Source organism: Ictalurus furcatus, chromosome 17 (assembly GCF_023375685.1).
Source record: "Ictalurus furcatus strain D&B chromosome 17, Billie_1.0, whole genome shotgun sequence".
In the NCBI taxonomy this organism is placed as follows: Eukaryota; Metazoa; Chordata; class Actinopteri; order Siluriformes; family Ictaluridae; genus Ictalurus; species Ictalurus furcatus.
Genome location: NC_071271.1, coordinates 13815509 through 13832928, shown reverse-complemented (window position 1 = coordinate 13832928; position 17420 = coordinate 13815509). Strand labels below are relative to the sequence as shown.

Below are 17420 nucleotides of genomic sequence, written 5' to 3'. Positions count from 1 at the left end.
GTCTTTACCTGAAAAGAGTGATGCAGCATTGCTTTAGTCTGTCCAGCTCTCTCACCTTCTCATCTGCTGCTACATTCTGCTCAAATACATCAGGTTCCAAAGCTAATCTTGTAATCAACGGTGTCATTTTCATCATCGTGTACATTGCTAACCAACTGAGCCGAGTCTCTGCCGTAGCTCGTCACAGATGCATTGTATAGTGGCATTGCATTCTGGGACTTTAAGTCCAGTGTTTGTCGTCTCCTCTACTTCAGTGTTAGATTTCTCATTAAAATGTTGTTGAATGTGGTTGGAAAGTAGTGACTGAGAAAAGAATCTCTTGGTCTTTTATTTATTTATTTATTTATATTAGGGATAACCAAGAGATTGTTGAATTTTTGTTCTTGTATTAAACAATAGCAATCACAGTGTCCCCCTGTAATGTCAGCAGGGCACACAACCACTAACTTCTCCCAGGAATAATGAAAACACAGCACCAAACAACAAATTAGCACCAGAATCACTCAGCACACCACACATTGTTCAGTGTAAACGTATGTTTCCGGGTGGAGTTTTCCTTTAAGGACTTGCGATGTGTTTGAATGATTCCTCAGTACTGGGTGTGTTTAAAAGATTTATCACTTACTTTCTGTCTCATCAATTGAATTTTACTTTAGATCATACTCGTACAATAATTTGGAAAACATCCTCTAAATATTGCTGAGTCACTTGCTATCATTCTTTAGACAAGCTCGCAGTTTAATAATGCTCACACTCTAGCTCAGTCTCTGCGCTGTAACTTGTTTCTTGGGAGAGTTTAAATAGGCTGTTTGTTTCTCTGTGCGTGTCAAATGGTGTTCCTATCTGCAGAATGCAGCATGCTGTTGAGACTGCTTTAGAGACATTTATCCTGGCAATGTATCTCTAGCTGCTGCTGCTATGCTTCATTGGCCAGCCACATTAATGCTCTTCCTCTGCAGGGGCTGGAGAGCTGCTTAAAAGGGCCGGATAATTACAACAGTCAGGTTCTCATTGAAGCCACTGTCATCGCTCTCACCAAGCTACAACCCCTCCTCAGTCAGGTACTGTGGCGCTTTAGGTTGCTGTAATTGCTGGAGATAAAATACACGTTGTTGCGGTTTTTTTATTTGTCTTTTTTTTGTAACTGTGCTTGCACTGGGAGTTCACTGAGTTGACAAAATATTAGTAAAATGTATAGCTTGGTATGCTGAAACAATTACCATTTTGGAGTCAGTGGTGTTTTTTACTCAAAACAAAGGTACAGTTAATTTATAGCAAATCAGCAAAACACTAAAACGTTAGTCACAACAAAGCACATAAGAGCTACATTAATCACCCTTTGATGAGAAACATTATGAAACTATGAAGGTTAATAGGTTTGGATTGTATTGTGTGTGTGTGTGTGTGTGTGTGTGTGTGTGTGTGTGTGTGTGTGTTCAGGACTCTCCCATGCACAAGGCCTTATTCTGGGTGGCAGTAGCAGTACTGCAGCTGGATGAGGTAAATCTGTACTCAGCAGGGACTGCACTGCTGGAGCAGAACCTGCACACACTCGACAGCCTCCGGGTGTTTAATGACAAGGTATTAAACAGAGAAGGAAGGACATGCGCACAGAGAGACACACACAAAATGTGAACCATTTAGGTCTGCTTCTGTATAGTAACAAATATATACGTTTGTGTAGCAAAAAAACGAAACTTGAGTAAAGGATATAGTTTGGCTAATGTGTTTGCAATGCTATAAGTCTCCTTCTCTCGGTTTTGTAGAGTCCCGAGGAGGTCTTTATGGAGATTCGGAAGCCTCTAGAATGGGACTGTAAACAAATGGACCATTTTGTTGGCCTTAACTTTAACTCCAACTTCAATTTTGCACTAGTGGGACATCTGCTAAAAGGTAAAAGATGACACAAGCAGCATTAAGATCACCCTCTGCAGAATTATTATTATTAAATACATTTTCTGATGGTTGATGTGCATTTCATTCTGAATATTCACTGGACTACTGTACTTGCTAAATTGCTTTTCTTCACCCCAAGGTGGTTAGTTATTTTTAAGCAGGAAACCCACACTACATAGAGATTAAGTATAAAGATAGAAAGAGAAAGTGATGTGTGTTCCATTGTATAGGTATTGCATATTCTTTAAAATGAATGCATGTTTTGGTTCAGCTGTCCTTTATATTTTCTGAAGGTTACAGACACCCATCCTCAACCACGGTTGCAAGAACAGTGCGTATCCTCCACACACTTCTGGGTCTGGTGGGAAAACACCGCAACTGTGACAAATTTGAGGTGAACACTCAGAGTGTGGCCTACCTGGCAGGTGAGGGAAAAGAATAGAAACCCTCCCACTATATATTCATAATAATTTCTGTCCTGTTTTTAATGTATGTGTGTGTGTGTGTGTCTCTCCCTCTTGCAGCTCTGCTCACGGTGTCGGAGGAGGTGCGCAGCCGCTGCAGTCTCAAACACAGGAAGTCTTTGCTTCTTTCAGATGTTACCATGGAGAACTTCCCTGTGGACACTTACTCAGTTTATCACCCTGAGCCTGGATGCAGGTGAGATCATCAACCCCTTTTAAAGAGGTGTTGCTTTTTACTGTTTTAGTGTTAAGTTTTAAATAGGACCAGGCAGTACTGAAAAGGATACCATGTGGATACAACTGGAGAATTATTCTTCCACCATTTGAAATGTTTTCACATTGCTAGATGTCAGTTATAATTTTGTGTGTGTGTATTCTGTATAGCATATTTTATAATTATTTATTATGTATTTTTATTATTATTTATGAAATAATAATAATATATAATTATTTGAGCTGACCATGATTCCTTTACACAGTTGTTAGATTTGGTCACATTGGAACAAACATAGTGTTAAATATTATTATAAAATAAATTAAAGCAAACAAGACTTCAGACATGGGCAAAAACTTTTTTTGAGCTTGGGAAAGGTGCCATTTAAATAATAATAATATGACAATAAATTATTATTGATATTGATGTAACGAGTTACATTTTTATTGTTATCATTATGATCATAATCAACTGCAGATCTGCAGCTATAATTCATTTCCAGCAGCTAGACGTTTTGAACGATTTCTTACAATTGTCTAGTGATCAGTGTGTCTGTATCAGATGACTCTCTTTAACTGACAATATTGCTTATTTTATATCCAAAGAAATCTGTGTAATTATTGGGATAAACGAGACTTACTGTTCATCAGTTATCAGTTAACTTCCTTAGTTGGGAGAGATTCAACATTTATTAGTTTAAATCATTATTAAACATTTATTTATTCATTTTAAGCCGGTTTATTGATTTGTCCTTCCGATACGGCAGGCCACTAAAGGAGAGTCAGCCATGGACATCGCCCAAAGTATCAGAACGCTACCTGGCAGCATATTATCCCACAATGGGGCAGACCAGCCCACGTACACGCAAGTCCATGAGCGTCGATATGGGGCAGCCTTCACAGGCCAATGCCAAGAAGCTACTGGGTAACTATGCAGATCACTACCTTCTTTTTTTGAGTGTTTCCTGATGAATATTAACTCTGGGATTGCTGGAAGTATACCATTTTTTTCCTGGCTGGTTTAATGTTTAGTTCATAGAGTGGTGAAGGATTACTCATGAAAATAAATGGCTAAGTTTTGTGTTTAAATTATTTATTCCCATCCTTAATCATCTCTAAGTCTGACCTCAGGGCTACAGTGCTGTTTAATGTTGTACTGATTTGTCTTAATTGTATGATGTTGTTGTTGTTGTTGTTTAGGCACCAGAAAGAGTTTTGACCATCTGATATCAGACTCCAAAGCACCAAAGAGACCAGAGATGGAAACAGGCATCACCACTCCTCCGAAAATAAGGCGTGTAGCTGAGAATGACTATGACATTGGTATGACTTTTCAGAGCCTAGTGCAGATTATCAGGGAACTGAGCATGACTGCTCATAATAAATGAATGATGTGATGTTTAGATGCAGTACATATACTTTTTCTAATCAGTATATTTAGGTAGTAAGTTGAGAAGTTTTATGATATTTTTGTATTCAGTGATCTTAGGAGACCTAAATAATTAAAGAATATGAATGTAATTGATCTATCTAAGTTGAGGGTTAGGTGATATTTTTACAGAGGGACTGCAGTAGCTCAATGTTCTCCTGTCCCCCTTCAGAGACACAAAGAATAGCCAACTCCCATTTGCGCAAGGTCTCTGTGTCTGAGTCCAACGTGCTGCTGGATGAGGAGGTGCTCACTGACCCCAAGATCCAAATGCTGCTTCTTACTGTGCTGGTAAGAAACTCTGGCCAGGTCCACTTCCCTCACTGCTCTCCATCTTTCCTGTCTTCTCAAATACAGTAATTTTCTGGCTATTTGTTGGAGCTTTTTTTTTTTTTTTTTTTTTTAAACTTCCTGACATTTACCATGGCAGAACACATTAGGCCCAACTTGACATTATTTATAAGTTTACTTGTTTTTGAGTTATTGATGTTTGGATTAAACCCATATAATTCAAGTGACCAGCCAAACAGGCTAATAACTATTGATAATTTAAGACCTGATAGATAATTTAAGTGCTCTTAAGCGTTGTATTCTATGCTATGCTATTTGTGTTGTAAGGTCTCTTTTGTGTAACAGGCCACACAAGTGAAGTACTCGACTGATGAGTTCCACCAGAGGATTCTGTATGAGTATTTGGCTGAAGCCAGTGTGGTTTTTCCAAAGGTGTTCCCCGTGGTGTGAGTGTTCCTTATCCATTTACATTCTTTACCCATATGGCACAGCAAATAGAAAGGTTGGCAGGCATGAAGGGACAGTTCATCTGCAGAGAATTTAAAGAGACTGTGAACCGGAAGCTTGTTTTAGCACTTTTCAAATGGGACTAGTTTTCTAAACATAGTTTGAGTTACAATTCTTGGGAGTGTCTGTTTTGTACATCTGGGCATTGCAAAAGATCACGTGCTCGGGATGCATGCATTGCATGCACAAATACTTTTAAATTTAAAAAGTAAATTTCTTAATTTATTGATTTAATTTATTAAAATTAGATTTTTTTTTTTTTTTTTAAAACTTACTAAAATAAACTTCACATGATTTTATAGACCTGATTACTTATATAATTAAAACAGTATATAATTCAGAAATGAAGGTGAGCAATCACCTGACACTGATATTACAGTGGCCATTCTTAACAATTTGTGATTTGGCTCTTCTTGTTGATTTTATTTTTTATTTCTTGGGTAGCAAAAACATCTACATCCGTACTGAACTGCATGCAGAAAGCAGAAAATGTGCACATAAGAGCTTCTACGGTAGTTCACGTTGGCCAAAACACACAAGGAAAAGCCTTGTGAAAAAATGTTATCTGCGATCACAGCGATTCGCATTTGGACTGGATTAGATTTCTCAGAGGATCAGAGTTAGCTGAAAAACAGTAGGTAATTTGCTCTGGGATTTTTACAGCGGTTGTGTGAGGGAAAAGCCAGACTTGGCAGATTCAGACAGGATTAAAATCGCAAAATACATGTGAAAAACGTCCCCCTAGAAAACTAGTCCTGTCCGAATAGGACTTAAGTTGGAGTTCCCACGAGTGGAAATGTTTTAGGGTAGACTCTGACATTAAGGAAAGGAGTTGAGCTTTTCGTGCAGCATTCATGTGCTTGGCCTGCCTGAGCTGAGTGCTATGTATAGTCTGTCAGTTTGTGGCTTTTTCTGCAGGCTTTCATTTAGAAGCTTTGTGAACTACGTCAAAGTGCTTGACAGTTTTCATACTTGTCTGTTTACAGTTAACAGGATGACGTACAAAAGCAGTTATTATAGCAACCACAACTGTCTCTTGAGTCAACTTTTTGCTTCTGTTGTTCTGCAGTGAAGCCGTCTGTTCTGCAAGATGGAAATAATCTGTTTTTGTAGGAAATATGATAGAATGAGTACATGTAGCTTATACAGAAAATGATTTTACAAATGATAAATTCATTAGCCCATTGGACAAGTGGAAGCTCCAGTGTGCTTGCCCTGTCATGTGTTTTGGTTGCCTGGAAACCTAATTGACTAGGCTGGTAGCTTGTGTAATGTAATGAAGTATGGTGGCTAGTTTGCTAGTTAAATGCAGTAATCCAGACTGAGAGAAATGAAGGGACAACTGTGTAGCTGTAGTTCACATCTTCTCCTGATCATGTTTTTGATGTGGCACGTTTTGACTAGGTTGAAAACACAAAGTTAAGTGGGCAGTGGTAGCTCAGTGGTTAAGACATTGGGGCTACTGATCAGAGCGTCATGAGTTCAAACCCCAGCACCGCCAAACTGCCACTGGGCCCTTGAGCAAGGCCCTTAACCCTCAAATGTATAAATGTGATAAATTTAAGTCACTCTGGTTAAGGAGTGTCTGCCAAATTCCATAAAATGTAAAAAAAAAAAAAAAAAAAAAAAAAAGTTTGGCAAATGTTTTAGCAATGAGCTGTGGTACATCAGAGGTAAACATTTTATTGCGTTTGAAGTCTTTATCTTTATATGCTTAACTGTGAGGTGGTATGTATTGTGTGTATTGTCCAGTCAGGAGTGTTCGATGTGCTGCACTTTAGTTTGCTTGGTTTCCTCAGTGGTTCTACGTTCTGAAAAGATCATCTGTCGTCTGTGTACTGTAATTGATCCACCTAGTAAATATTATTCTACCGTCAATCAGATCGATGTGTGTAGTGCAGTAGGTGGCAGAATATACTGAAGTACCGTACCGGTACACTACCAGTCAAAAGTTTAGACACACTCCTTCTTTATTTTTATTTTATTTCTCCAAATTTTTAGAATACTAATAAAGTCATCAATATCCTGGAATAAAACACAAGAAATAATTTAGTATTTTAGCATCCTCAAAGTAGACCCCTTTTTGCCTAGAATTTCCAGAAATGTATTCTTGGCATTTTCTCAACCGATTTCTTGGAGTCTCCCTGAGATGCTTTTTAAACAGTATTAAAGGAGTTCCCACCTACACTCGACACTTATTGGCTGATTTTCGGAATATTTCGCTCCAAGTCGTCCATTTAAAAAAAATAATAATAATAACTCTTTTGTAAATAAAATGTTAGTTTTCTAATGAAAGAAACGAATATGTTGGCACAGTTATATTTTTGTATACAACACCGATTTCAAACATTTAATTATACACCTTCAGATCAAAAGATTTTTAAGATCATGAGAAACATTTCAGTCAGGTGTCTCCAAATTTTGGACCGGTAGTGTATATAGACACAAACACACAGTATTATACTGGCTCATTGTGGACTTTCATTGTAAAATCATTTCATTTCATTTTGTTTGTTTCTGGTGTTATTGCAACAGGCACAATCTACTGGACTCAAAGATCAGTACACTGCTGTCCATGTGCCAGGACCCCAACCTCCTGAACCCTGTTCACGGCATCGTCCAGAGTGTGGTCTACCACGAGGAGTCTCCCCCTCAGTACCAGCCCTCCTGTCTGCAGAGTAAAGAAAGACCTCCCACTTCTCCTTATTCTTAATGCTCTCTTAATCTCAGGCCTTTTCTTTCTGTTTTTTGATAGATTAAAAAATCACTTGAAAATTCAGCTTTAAAAATTTTACACTCTGGATATTAAATATTCATCTATGAATACACTGGGAAAAATTATTTTTGTGTCACTTAATTTGGGGAAAAAGTCAGTGGATATTTATTAATGGCCAAGTGCTATTTAGTTTTAAATTAAACTAATTTATTGGCTGTCTGAGTATGCTGACTGTGTCGTTTTTATTCTGCCTCCGTCTTCATGTCCCTTCCTCCTCGCTCTCTCTCTCTCTCGCTCTCTCTCGCTCTCGCGCTCACATGTTCTGTCATTGTCCTGCTTCCATCTCTTGAAGGCTTCGGTTTTAATGGACTTTGGAGGTTTGCCGGCCCTTTCTCTAAGGTATGATTAATCGGTCTTATATTTGCCATTAATTTTCCTAAAGAAGGTTAGGAAGGAAATTCAGCCTGCTAAGCAGTTATGGCTTTGAATAGTGTCTCCAGACTTTTCCTCCTTATTTATACCCTTTATATATATATATATATATATATATATATATATATATATATATATATATATATATATATATATATATATATATATATATATGCCGAAAAGGATTTGAGATGATTTGTGTATTACTCAGAATCAATATCGCTACAGCCTTCACTTACAGTAGAAGCATTCTGTGGCCTGCTGACGTATGGGCAGCAGAGTCAATCTCTTTTGTTTAAATTGAAGTCAGACAGCAGATCCTTCATTCTGTTGAGTGGCTTGGGATCAATTACTCCATCCGTTTAGTTCAGTGCACAATGTGACCAACAAGTGTGTAGCGCCAAAGAAAACAAGTGGCTTGTTTTATTTCACTCGGCAGCAAACCCAAATCCCGGATTATGCTGAACTAGTGGTCAAGTTCTTGGATGCTCTGATTGATACCTACCTTCCGGGTATCGAAGAGGAAGGAGGCGAGGAGTCCCAGCGAACGCCAACCTCTCCGTATCCACCCATCGTTCAGAGCCAGCTAAGCATCACTGCCAACCTCAACTTGTCCAACTCCATGACCTCGTTGGCGACGTCGCAACACTCACCAGGTCAGAAAATTCTGCATGCGTATGTGCATGCAGAAGAATGTATATGCATCTTTAACTGTTTCTCCTAACAGCTGAGAGGGTTAACTTTAGGTGTGGAGACTGTTGTATTATGTATGTTTGTGCTGCCTTTGCTACACTCCCGTTCAAGACTTTGAGTCTTGAATTGAATTGCCACTAACCTTTCAGTGATGTTCACAATGTTCTCTCTTTCTGTGTGTGTGTGTGTGTGTGTGTGTGTGTGTGTGTGTGTGTGTGTGTGTGTGTGTGTGCATACGCATTCTCATCTGTGCATTTGTATCAACATTAACCTCACTGCACTCTCTCTCCTTTATTTGGGACACGCTGTCAATTCAGAGGGCCCCATAGTTTATAGACGCTCCCCAACTTTGTCCCATGCCAGGACATCAGAAGAGATGCCACCGAAAACCGCTGGTACAGGCCTAAACTATAGAGCTGTGATGGGCAATTAATGTCCAGTTCTATAGTTTGCACACTTTGGTAACTGATTTAAGTGACTATCACTTGTCTACATTTCTTTTTCTGGTGGGATAGATGTTTGAAAGTGGCCAGTTAAACGTTAGTCTCTAGATCGTAAAATCAACTAATGGGGAAATACAAGTCTCTGACTGCTACTTGTATTTCCCCAATATTTGATTTTACAATCAATATGAATCCATAACACTTAGATTAGATTCTTAATGTTTACACTACTTTTTAGAAATTAAATCTAAGACGAATCCACTAGTCCATGATTCAGACTGCTTAACATCACCAATCCACCTTTCATTGTCCACCTTTCAAGGATCTTAAATGGCTGCTCATTCATTTTGCTTATTTATGTCTGTTTCTTTCATTCATTGCCTCTGTTTTGAGTTGTGAATATCACTCATGTCTGCCTTCTTTTCCATTCCTTTGTGTGTACGTGTGCATGCCTGTGTGAAGCCTCTCTGCCTTGCTCTAAGTCAACTGTATTCCCACCACACCTCGTCTTCCCAGGTATTCACCCTTTGCTGCTGTGCCACGTCCTTTCACTTTGGTGCCTATTTTGAAAAAGAAATCAGAGCTCAGTGAAAGGAAGCTACTTTGTAAGATTGAATAACAAAACCACTTCTTAATTTTCCATCTGTTGGTTGATTTGATCACACGGGTGGGAGAAAGTGATGTTGCATAATTTTACAGTGTTTCTTTCAGTGTTTTAAAGGTTATGTCATGTTGGTAGTTTTGTGGATTTGCACTTCCTGAGAAATATCTGTTCATGAATGCAGAAGTCATGTTTTGTGCCACCTTCTGGCCATTACTGGTATTTAATGTGGTTTAAAGCCAGACCACTTATGCATGGACAAATGTCATTACTAGGCTAGCTAATTAATCAAAATATAACTGAATTTAAAATTGAATATACAGTGGGTCATGAAAGAAAATTTGATTTATTTTATATTATCTCAGTCAGTAGAATTTAAAAACAAAAACTTTATATTACTCCTTCATTTATTGTGTATAGGAGTTTTATTCACTGAAGTGTGTTCCCAGAGCAGAAAATTTCATGTTGGGTTTAGTTAGGAAACCGGGCAGTCTGTGCTCTCACAACACATTTAATAACTAAAAACTCCTGTCTGCTCATTTCTCATTTACTGTCCTTAATTTATTCTTCAAATTCTCAGTTTACTCGTTTTAAGATTTCAGCATGTGTCCACTTTTATCCAGTATTTATTTCAGCATTTATACACTTCCTGTCTTACTCATGCAGCTCTCCTTATCTTCTTACCGCTTATATGATAATGAGGGGAAAATCCTTCTTGTTGCTAAATCCATCTATATTGGCATAGATTTCCTGCTGCTGACACAGAGCAGGGATCAGTCTGTATCTACATAAACCCTAGTGCTTTATTAACATTATTAAGGCTTTATTAAGCATCGGCTCACACTCTGCTCACCAGATTAGGTACAGGTACTAAAAACCACATGTATAAAGTATTACAGGATATTATAAATCATTGATTAGTAATACCACACATTTTAAATCTAAAGACATTTCTGGAAAGTATCATCTTGAAATGTTTTTTTTTGTTGTTGTTGTTTTGTAAGTTGAATTTATAGACTTTTCAGTGTTTTTTTGTTTTTGGGGTTTTTTTAATCAGTAAGCTATTTAATTATTTATTTTATTGGCTGTTTGAGAGTTTAGGAAATAAGTTTTTTTGGCTCAATTTTTACATTTTTGTATTCAGTTATATTCTTGACTTTGGTCAATTTGTGGATTTTATACTTGTTAGTATAAATCTGATACCTGCAAGAAATCAAATGTCAATAAAATCAACACGTAAAGATGAAGTACTCCAAGGCACTCATGTGGTGAAGTAAAAAGCCTTTAATTAACTGGGCTAAATCAGTCAAAACAAGTAAAAGTGTAGATATACTCTAACTCTCCTCTCATGCATATGCATATACACACATCACAATATAAATGTAAACATGTACATCAACACGATATGTATGTGAGGTGAGTTTTGTGTTGCTATGCTTTGTATTAAGAGACTAGTTATAGCCACTCCCACAGATCGACAAGCGCTCTTTGATGATCCACTAATTAGTAGTAGTTTAAGAAGACTTGTTTGAACAGTTGATGTGTATCCTGAAGAAGGCTATATAACCGAAACACGTAGATCCACACTTTCAATTGTTTTTAATGATTTACCTCAGTTAATTAAAGGCTGTTTACTTCACCACGTGAGTGCCTTGGAGTATTTCTTCTTTACAATCTGATGTTTACCTCCAGTTTATCCAATGAGCACCAGTGGCTAGGTATAGACCCCTGTGTAGCACTCTCTGCTTCTGTTGTTTAACAAAATCAATATGTTTACAAGCACTCCCTTAATCTCCTTTTTAGGTACTGGTTTTCTCATCATGTTTTAGATATGTTTATATCTACTTATCCACAGTAATCATACACCTTGAGTATTTAAGCTGGATTATTTTTCTTTAACCTCTCCAACAGTCAGGTGAAATCCCAAATGACTTTCTATTAATACACATGCTTTCTGTATAGGGAATAACATAATGGCATTCTTGGGGCTATCTCTAATGCACCATGCTACTTGACAGCATTTGGGATTCAACAACAAGCACCTTTCTCTCAGTCTGGGAAACAAACAAAAGTGACGAAAAATCTGGGTTTGAACAAAGAGTTTACCTGCCAGTAATCTAGATTGACATACAGTATTGGGATAAGTGGGATTTCCCCACACAGTGAATGTCATGCATTGATCAAGTTGCTGGATAGTTACATGCCATAGCACATAAATAGACAGACTTTAAAATGCTAGAACTTCTGATTGAGATGCATTCAAAAGAGAAACATTTTAGTTAAAAAAAACAACAACAAAACTTTTAGTAGTACTCAGAACTAAATATAGTAGAAAATGTCAAAATACGAGCAGGAAATTTTGGGTTTTCCTAAGTCACCACACAAATGTATAAATGCCCAAATGATTTGTGATGATTTTTGATATGAAGTTAGAGTATCTCAGTATAGTGGTGCATGTGGGTTTTGTGGGTTTTGAAGGCATGTGTTTTGACCCGCTGTCTCTCAGCAGGTATTGATAAGGAGAACGTGGAGCTGTCTCCCACCTCCAGCCTGTGCAGCAGCAGCAGAGCGCGCCATGGTTCAGCCAGCCAGGTGCAGAAACAGCGAAGCACTGGCAGCTTCAAACGCACCAGCATCAAGAAGATCGTCTGAACACGCTCTGAGACCTGGCCCGGCATTCAGAAGGCTGCATTAACCATCCTTCATAAACTGTTTCCGTTCCATGTTCTCCAGTCTAAGATGGTTCTTTGCGTAAGAGAACTGCTTTAGTTTGACCTTAGTTTGGTGTGGAAGCCAGAAGACTAGTGTTTACCTGTGCGGGATGTTTGCGTAAGCGGGGTGTGATCTCAGCACGGCTGTTTAGAATCAATCAAGATGCTTTTACAGGTGCATGAAGAGGAAAAAGTTGCAAACCTGCAGTTCATATCCTTTTCCTCAAAACTGACTTTTCAGTTTCCACTCTGATAGTCAGGGGAACAAGAAGGAATCCACATGGCTATTAAGAAAGCTAATTTAATATGTAGGTTAAGCAGAAGATTATACAGACTGTAGAAGCAGCTTACTCGAAAATGTTCTGAGATTTTGGGGCTAAACATCTGAAGGCCTGTAATGGTGAGCGAAGTCTGAAAAGACTATAAAACCAGTGGCAGACTTAAATAACCACTACAACACCTGACCAAACTGACTGTGGAGAACAAAGGCCTCAAAGTCAGGATTTACCTGGGTCCATTTGTCCTGGACGATTGAATCCGCAGGTCTTCATAGACCCTGTTATCAACAGGCTTGAAATCCGGACTGCGATCGGACGTCGTCGTGATGCCGTGCAGATGTATATACGGAAACTATGTGTATGATGATGACAATGATGCTCACACATTTTGGGTTGTTGTTCTGTCCATTGTGTGCCTTTGTCAGGTCTACCAGCTGTGTATAGTTTGTAAGATAAGCTGAAGAAGGGGAAAAACAGGTACTAATTATTGAGAACTTTTCTTCATGTTATACATATGTCCATACATTGCTGCACTGTAAAAACAAAATTAAAAAAAAAAAAAAAAATCATATCTTCAAATATATAGTTATCATTACTTGCTGCATTTACTGTACATATTTATTCTGTGAAGTTAGCTAACTCAAAATCAGTGACAGTATCCCTTATAATCACCGGTGTCTTTATAACCATCTGTTATTCAAATAATATTGACAAGAACAATAATATTGACGAGTGCTATATGGTTAAATTCCCATAATACTGAGCATAGCAAAATGACATTTGGGAGCAAAAGTAATTTCAAATGACCTTGCAAATATATGGTGTTGTGTCTGTTTTATGTTAGTGTGCTTAAAGGGCATAAGACAGAAAGAGATGGAGATGACATGGGGTGTGTGCTCTGCTGTTGGTACCCCTTCAGTCAGAAAGCATTTAGCAAAGCGGTACAGAACTCTCTGGACACTGCGAGCGACTCATGGTGACATAGATTGCAATAAGGAGAGTAGGACGTTTTCCTTCGTGACTGGTGGTCATGTCTTATAACACTCATATGGCCTGTTTTCCTTTGCTTGTTAAGGTGTTCGTCTATAAGTGTATATGTCTATTGTCCCCACATGAGGACAAATGTGCAGTTTATTTACATTTTCAACTACAAACGACGCCACTACAGTGGAGAATCCACAATGCATTAAACAGAAAGGTCGAGGCCTGAGGAGGTTTGCTGATTATGTGCAATATTCTCGAACATATTCCTACAGCCTTTCCCCACTCTTTTTCTTTTTTTTTTCTTTTTTTTTTTTTTAAAAAGTAAAAGGTGAAAATTATTTTTGCCAATTTACCATTGTAGCTTTTTTTTCTTCTTTTCCTCCAAGGAGGTTGTTTCGTCTTGTTGACTGTTTTTAAAGGGAACTGTAACACTAAAAAGGGCATCTACCAAATGCATTACCCAGTTCTTGTTTAAGAAAACCAAAGTTATTTGTTGTTTGAGATTCTGTGGTAAATTTATTCAACCACTATACCCGTTTTCAACCACTCAACCTTGAACAAATGGCTTTGAATGGTTTGCTCATGGCATATGGGTTTTGTTCATTATTAATTAACAGTGGCTCGTGCTTTGCTTTTGAATCGGGACCAAACCTGTCTTTCAGTTATTTTCATCAGCCTTTTTTTTTTTTTTAATCTTTCTGTTCTGATTGCCTTATAACTACAGTATTTTATTCTTCTTGTGTGTTATACCTGTGTCTGTATAAAACTGCACTCATTTAAAGGTGATGCAGTATTACTCTTCTCAGTTGGGGATTTTGCAGCGTTGTCCTGTTTCTCTCACTTGTTGACAGATTGGTAATGTCAATTGCAGGGTCACTTTTAATGCGTTAGAACATGTCAGTTCCACACAGAGGACTGAAGTGGGTAAGGATGAGTCGGTTTAAACCTGTGATATTCCCTCTCTGTTCCTCAAGTTCGTTAATCTCGGACATCTATTTGATAGGACACAGCTAAACTGAATCTGAAGTTCTCAGGATATACAGGAGTCTAATATCTAAAGCTATAGATGCAGGCATGATAGTTTTCTGCCTGCACATCAGTTAATTTGTAGCATGCTTGCCCTTGAAATGTGTATGAACTATGACATTAGCAAACGTCTTACTCATTTCCATCCCGATTTCTGGTTAAAGAAAATAAGTAACAATGTGTATTTTATAATGCAAAACTGTGTTGGTCTGAAGCATATACAGTGTTTTAATTGCACCAAGTCATCTGTAAACAGCACATTAGTCATCTGTAAATATTTTTGTGTAAAATTGGAAGTTATATGATTGTAAATAAAACATTGTATTGCTTTTTTTGTAAAGCAGTTAGTTGCTGTACATGTATAACATGGCAATTTAATTATACCTGTGTTCATAATAAAAGTTGTCCACTACCCTGTCACAGTGATTATCAAACAAGTGTATTAAGTATTTTTTTTTTCTTTGCCGTTTGTATTTTCAGTCTAATGGTTTTAAAGTCTCCTCAAGTCAATAATACCAAGGTAACAAGACAGATTTTCTAAAAGAACGGTAATTCTGATATATTGACTGGACAAGGTAGCAGCCATGCAAACTCACAATATAAACATGTTTTTAAACACAAACATTTTACCAGAAAAAAATTGCAGGTCCTCCACCACATTCTTTATGGTTGTCTTAAATTCATCAATAGATCTAAACGTATTCAGATTTAAATCGTTTTGCAATTTATTCCATGTCCAAGGTGCATAATAAGAAAATGCAGTTTTCCCCAGATCTGTCAGAACCCGAGGTATGTTAAAAAGCAAACACTTGGAGGAACGCAACTGATAACTACCCGAGCTAGGACAAAGAAGGTTAAAAAGGTAGGGTGGAGGTTTACCATGTATAACTTTAATGATAAACATATACCATTGCTGTTTTCTACATGTACATTCAAACCAGTTGTTCTTATTAAAGGATAATCATGTTTTGTGCTTACTTTCACATACATACAGTGGATATAAAAAGTCTACACACCCTGGTTAAAATGGTGAAAAAAATTAAACCAAGATCAATCATGTCAGAGCTTTTTCCACCCTCAATGTGAAATTACAATGCATTTAAATTAAGTGAAAAAAACATTTTAGGGAAAAATAGTAAAAATAAAAAAGTTACAATAACCTGACCTATAACATTCAATCTTATGTTCAAAAGTAACTATCATACAGCTGTCATCAGTGAAATTGTTCTGATTAAGCCCAAATAACAACCAGCTGTTTCTATAGGAATTTCTTGACATCATCTTGATTTCATCTGACTGCTGAAGTTATGGTCCACAAATATCTGACAAAGGCTGTACACTGTCTCACTGTTGAAAGGAATCGATCAGGAGCGTGGTACAAATTTTTTTTCAAAAACATTAGATATACCATGGAACACTATAAAGGCCATCATCAACAAATGGAGAAAAGGGAGCACCACAGTGACATTACCAAGAACAGGACATCCCTCCGAAATGTACAAAGGACGACAAAAACGTACCAGGGAGGCTGCTAAGAGACCAACAGTACTGATATCTCTGGATGTGACAACATTCTCTCAAATTCTTCACATATCTGGGCTATGAGGTTGGGTGGCTAGCACTTTCTCACAAAAAACAATGAAACAAACAAACATCCAAATCACCAAATAAATCACCCCAAACCATGTGAGAAAATATGTTATGGTCTGATGAGAACAAGTCCATAATTCTAAAAGGTATGTTTGGCACAAAAAAAAGCACATCAACAGAACACCATACCCACAGTGAAGCATGGTGGTGGCAGCATCATGCCGTAGGGCTGCTTTTCTTCAGTCAGAACTGCAGGTTTATCAAGGTGGAGGGAATCATGAATATGCCATGCTGATAGACTCTTACCCATAAAACCTAAAGCTGCTTCAACAAACTATTAGTTTAGACCGTGCAAACTTATATAACTAGGTTATTGTATGTTTTTCTGATATTTTGTTTACCTTTTAAACCTCTTCATGTATATTTTATGTACAGATTATCACTGTTACTACTACTGCTACTACTACTGCTACCACCACCACTACTACTACTGCTGCTACTACTAGTACTACTACTGCTGCTATTACTACTACTGCTACTACTACTACCACCACCACTACTACTGCTGCTGCTACTACTAGTACTACTACTGCTATTGCTGCTGCTACTACTACTGTTGCTACTACTACTACTGCTGCTACTACTACTACTACTACCGCTACTGCTACTACTACTAATACTACCGCTACTACTACTACTACTGCTGCTACTACCACTGCTACTACTACTACCACTACTACTAATACTGCTGCTGCTACTACAACCACTGCTACTGCTGCTGCACTACTACTGCTACTACTACTGATATTGCTACTGCTACTACTACTGATATTGCTACTGCTGCTACTACTAATACTACTGCTGCTACTACTACAACCACTGCTACTGCTGCTGCACTACTACTGCTACTACTACTGCTACTACTACTAATACTACTGCTGCTACTACTTCTACTGCTACTACTACTAATACTACCGCTACTATTGCTACTGCTACTACTAATACTACCACTACTACTATTGCTACTGCTACTACTGCTATTGCTACTGCTATTGCTACTGCTACTACTAATACTACTACTACTGCTGCTACTACTTCAACTGCTACTACTACTGCTACTACTACTACTGCTATTTCTACTGCTGC

General features: G+C 37.8%; 1 protein-coding gene across 6 annotated transcripts in view; it reads left to right on the top strand.

The window, feature by feature from the left end:
* nf1a (neurofibromin 1a) overlaps nucleotides 1-15536 on the top strand; it is a 71654-nt gene extending 56118 nt beyond the window's left edge. For 2 of the 6 annotated variants that reach the window (XM_053646388.1, XM_053646386.1), the window contains 13 exons: nucleotides 960-1061; nucleotides 1441-1581; nucleotides 1767-1893; nucleotides 2190-2321; nucleotides 2421-2556; nucleotides 3341-3498; nucleotides 3774-3896; nucleotides 4175-4293; nucleotides 4639-4739; nucleotides 7336-7478; nucleotides 7869-7915; nucleotides 8388-8604; nucleotides 12195-15536. In XM_053646388.1, coding sequence (XP_053502363.1) covers nucleotides 960-1061; nucleotides 1441-1581; nucleotides 1767-1893; nucleotides 2190-2321; nucleotides 2421-2556; nucleotides 3341-3498; nucleotides 3774-3896; nucleotides 4175-4293; nucleotides 4639-4739; nucleotides 7336-7478; nucleotides 7869-7915; nucleotides 8388-8604; nucleotides 12195-12337 — 1689 coding nt within the window. In that variant the 3' untranslated portion in view covers nucleotides 12338-15536. Of the gene's footprint in view, nucleotides 1-959; nucleotides 1062-1440; nucleotides 1582-1766; nucleotides 1894-2189; nucleotides 2322-2420; nucleotides 2557-3340; nucleotides 3499-3773; nucleotides 3897-4174; nucleotides 4294-4638; nucleotides 4740-7335; nucleotides 7479-7868; nucleotides 7916-8387; nucleotides 8605-8958; nucleotides 9309-9546; nucleotides 9601-12191 lie in introns of those variants that run through there. The other 4 variants (XR_008388201.1, XR_008388200.1, XM_053646389.1 and 1 more) reach the window with 4 other exon arrangements.
* The last annotated feature ends 1884 nt before the right edge of the window (nucleotides 15537-17420 follow it).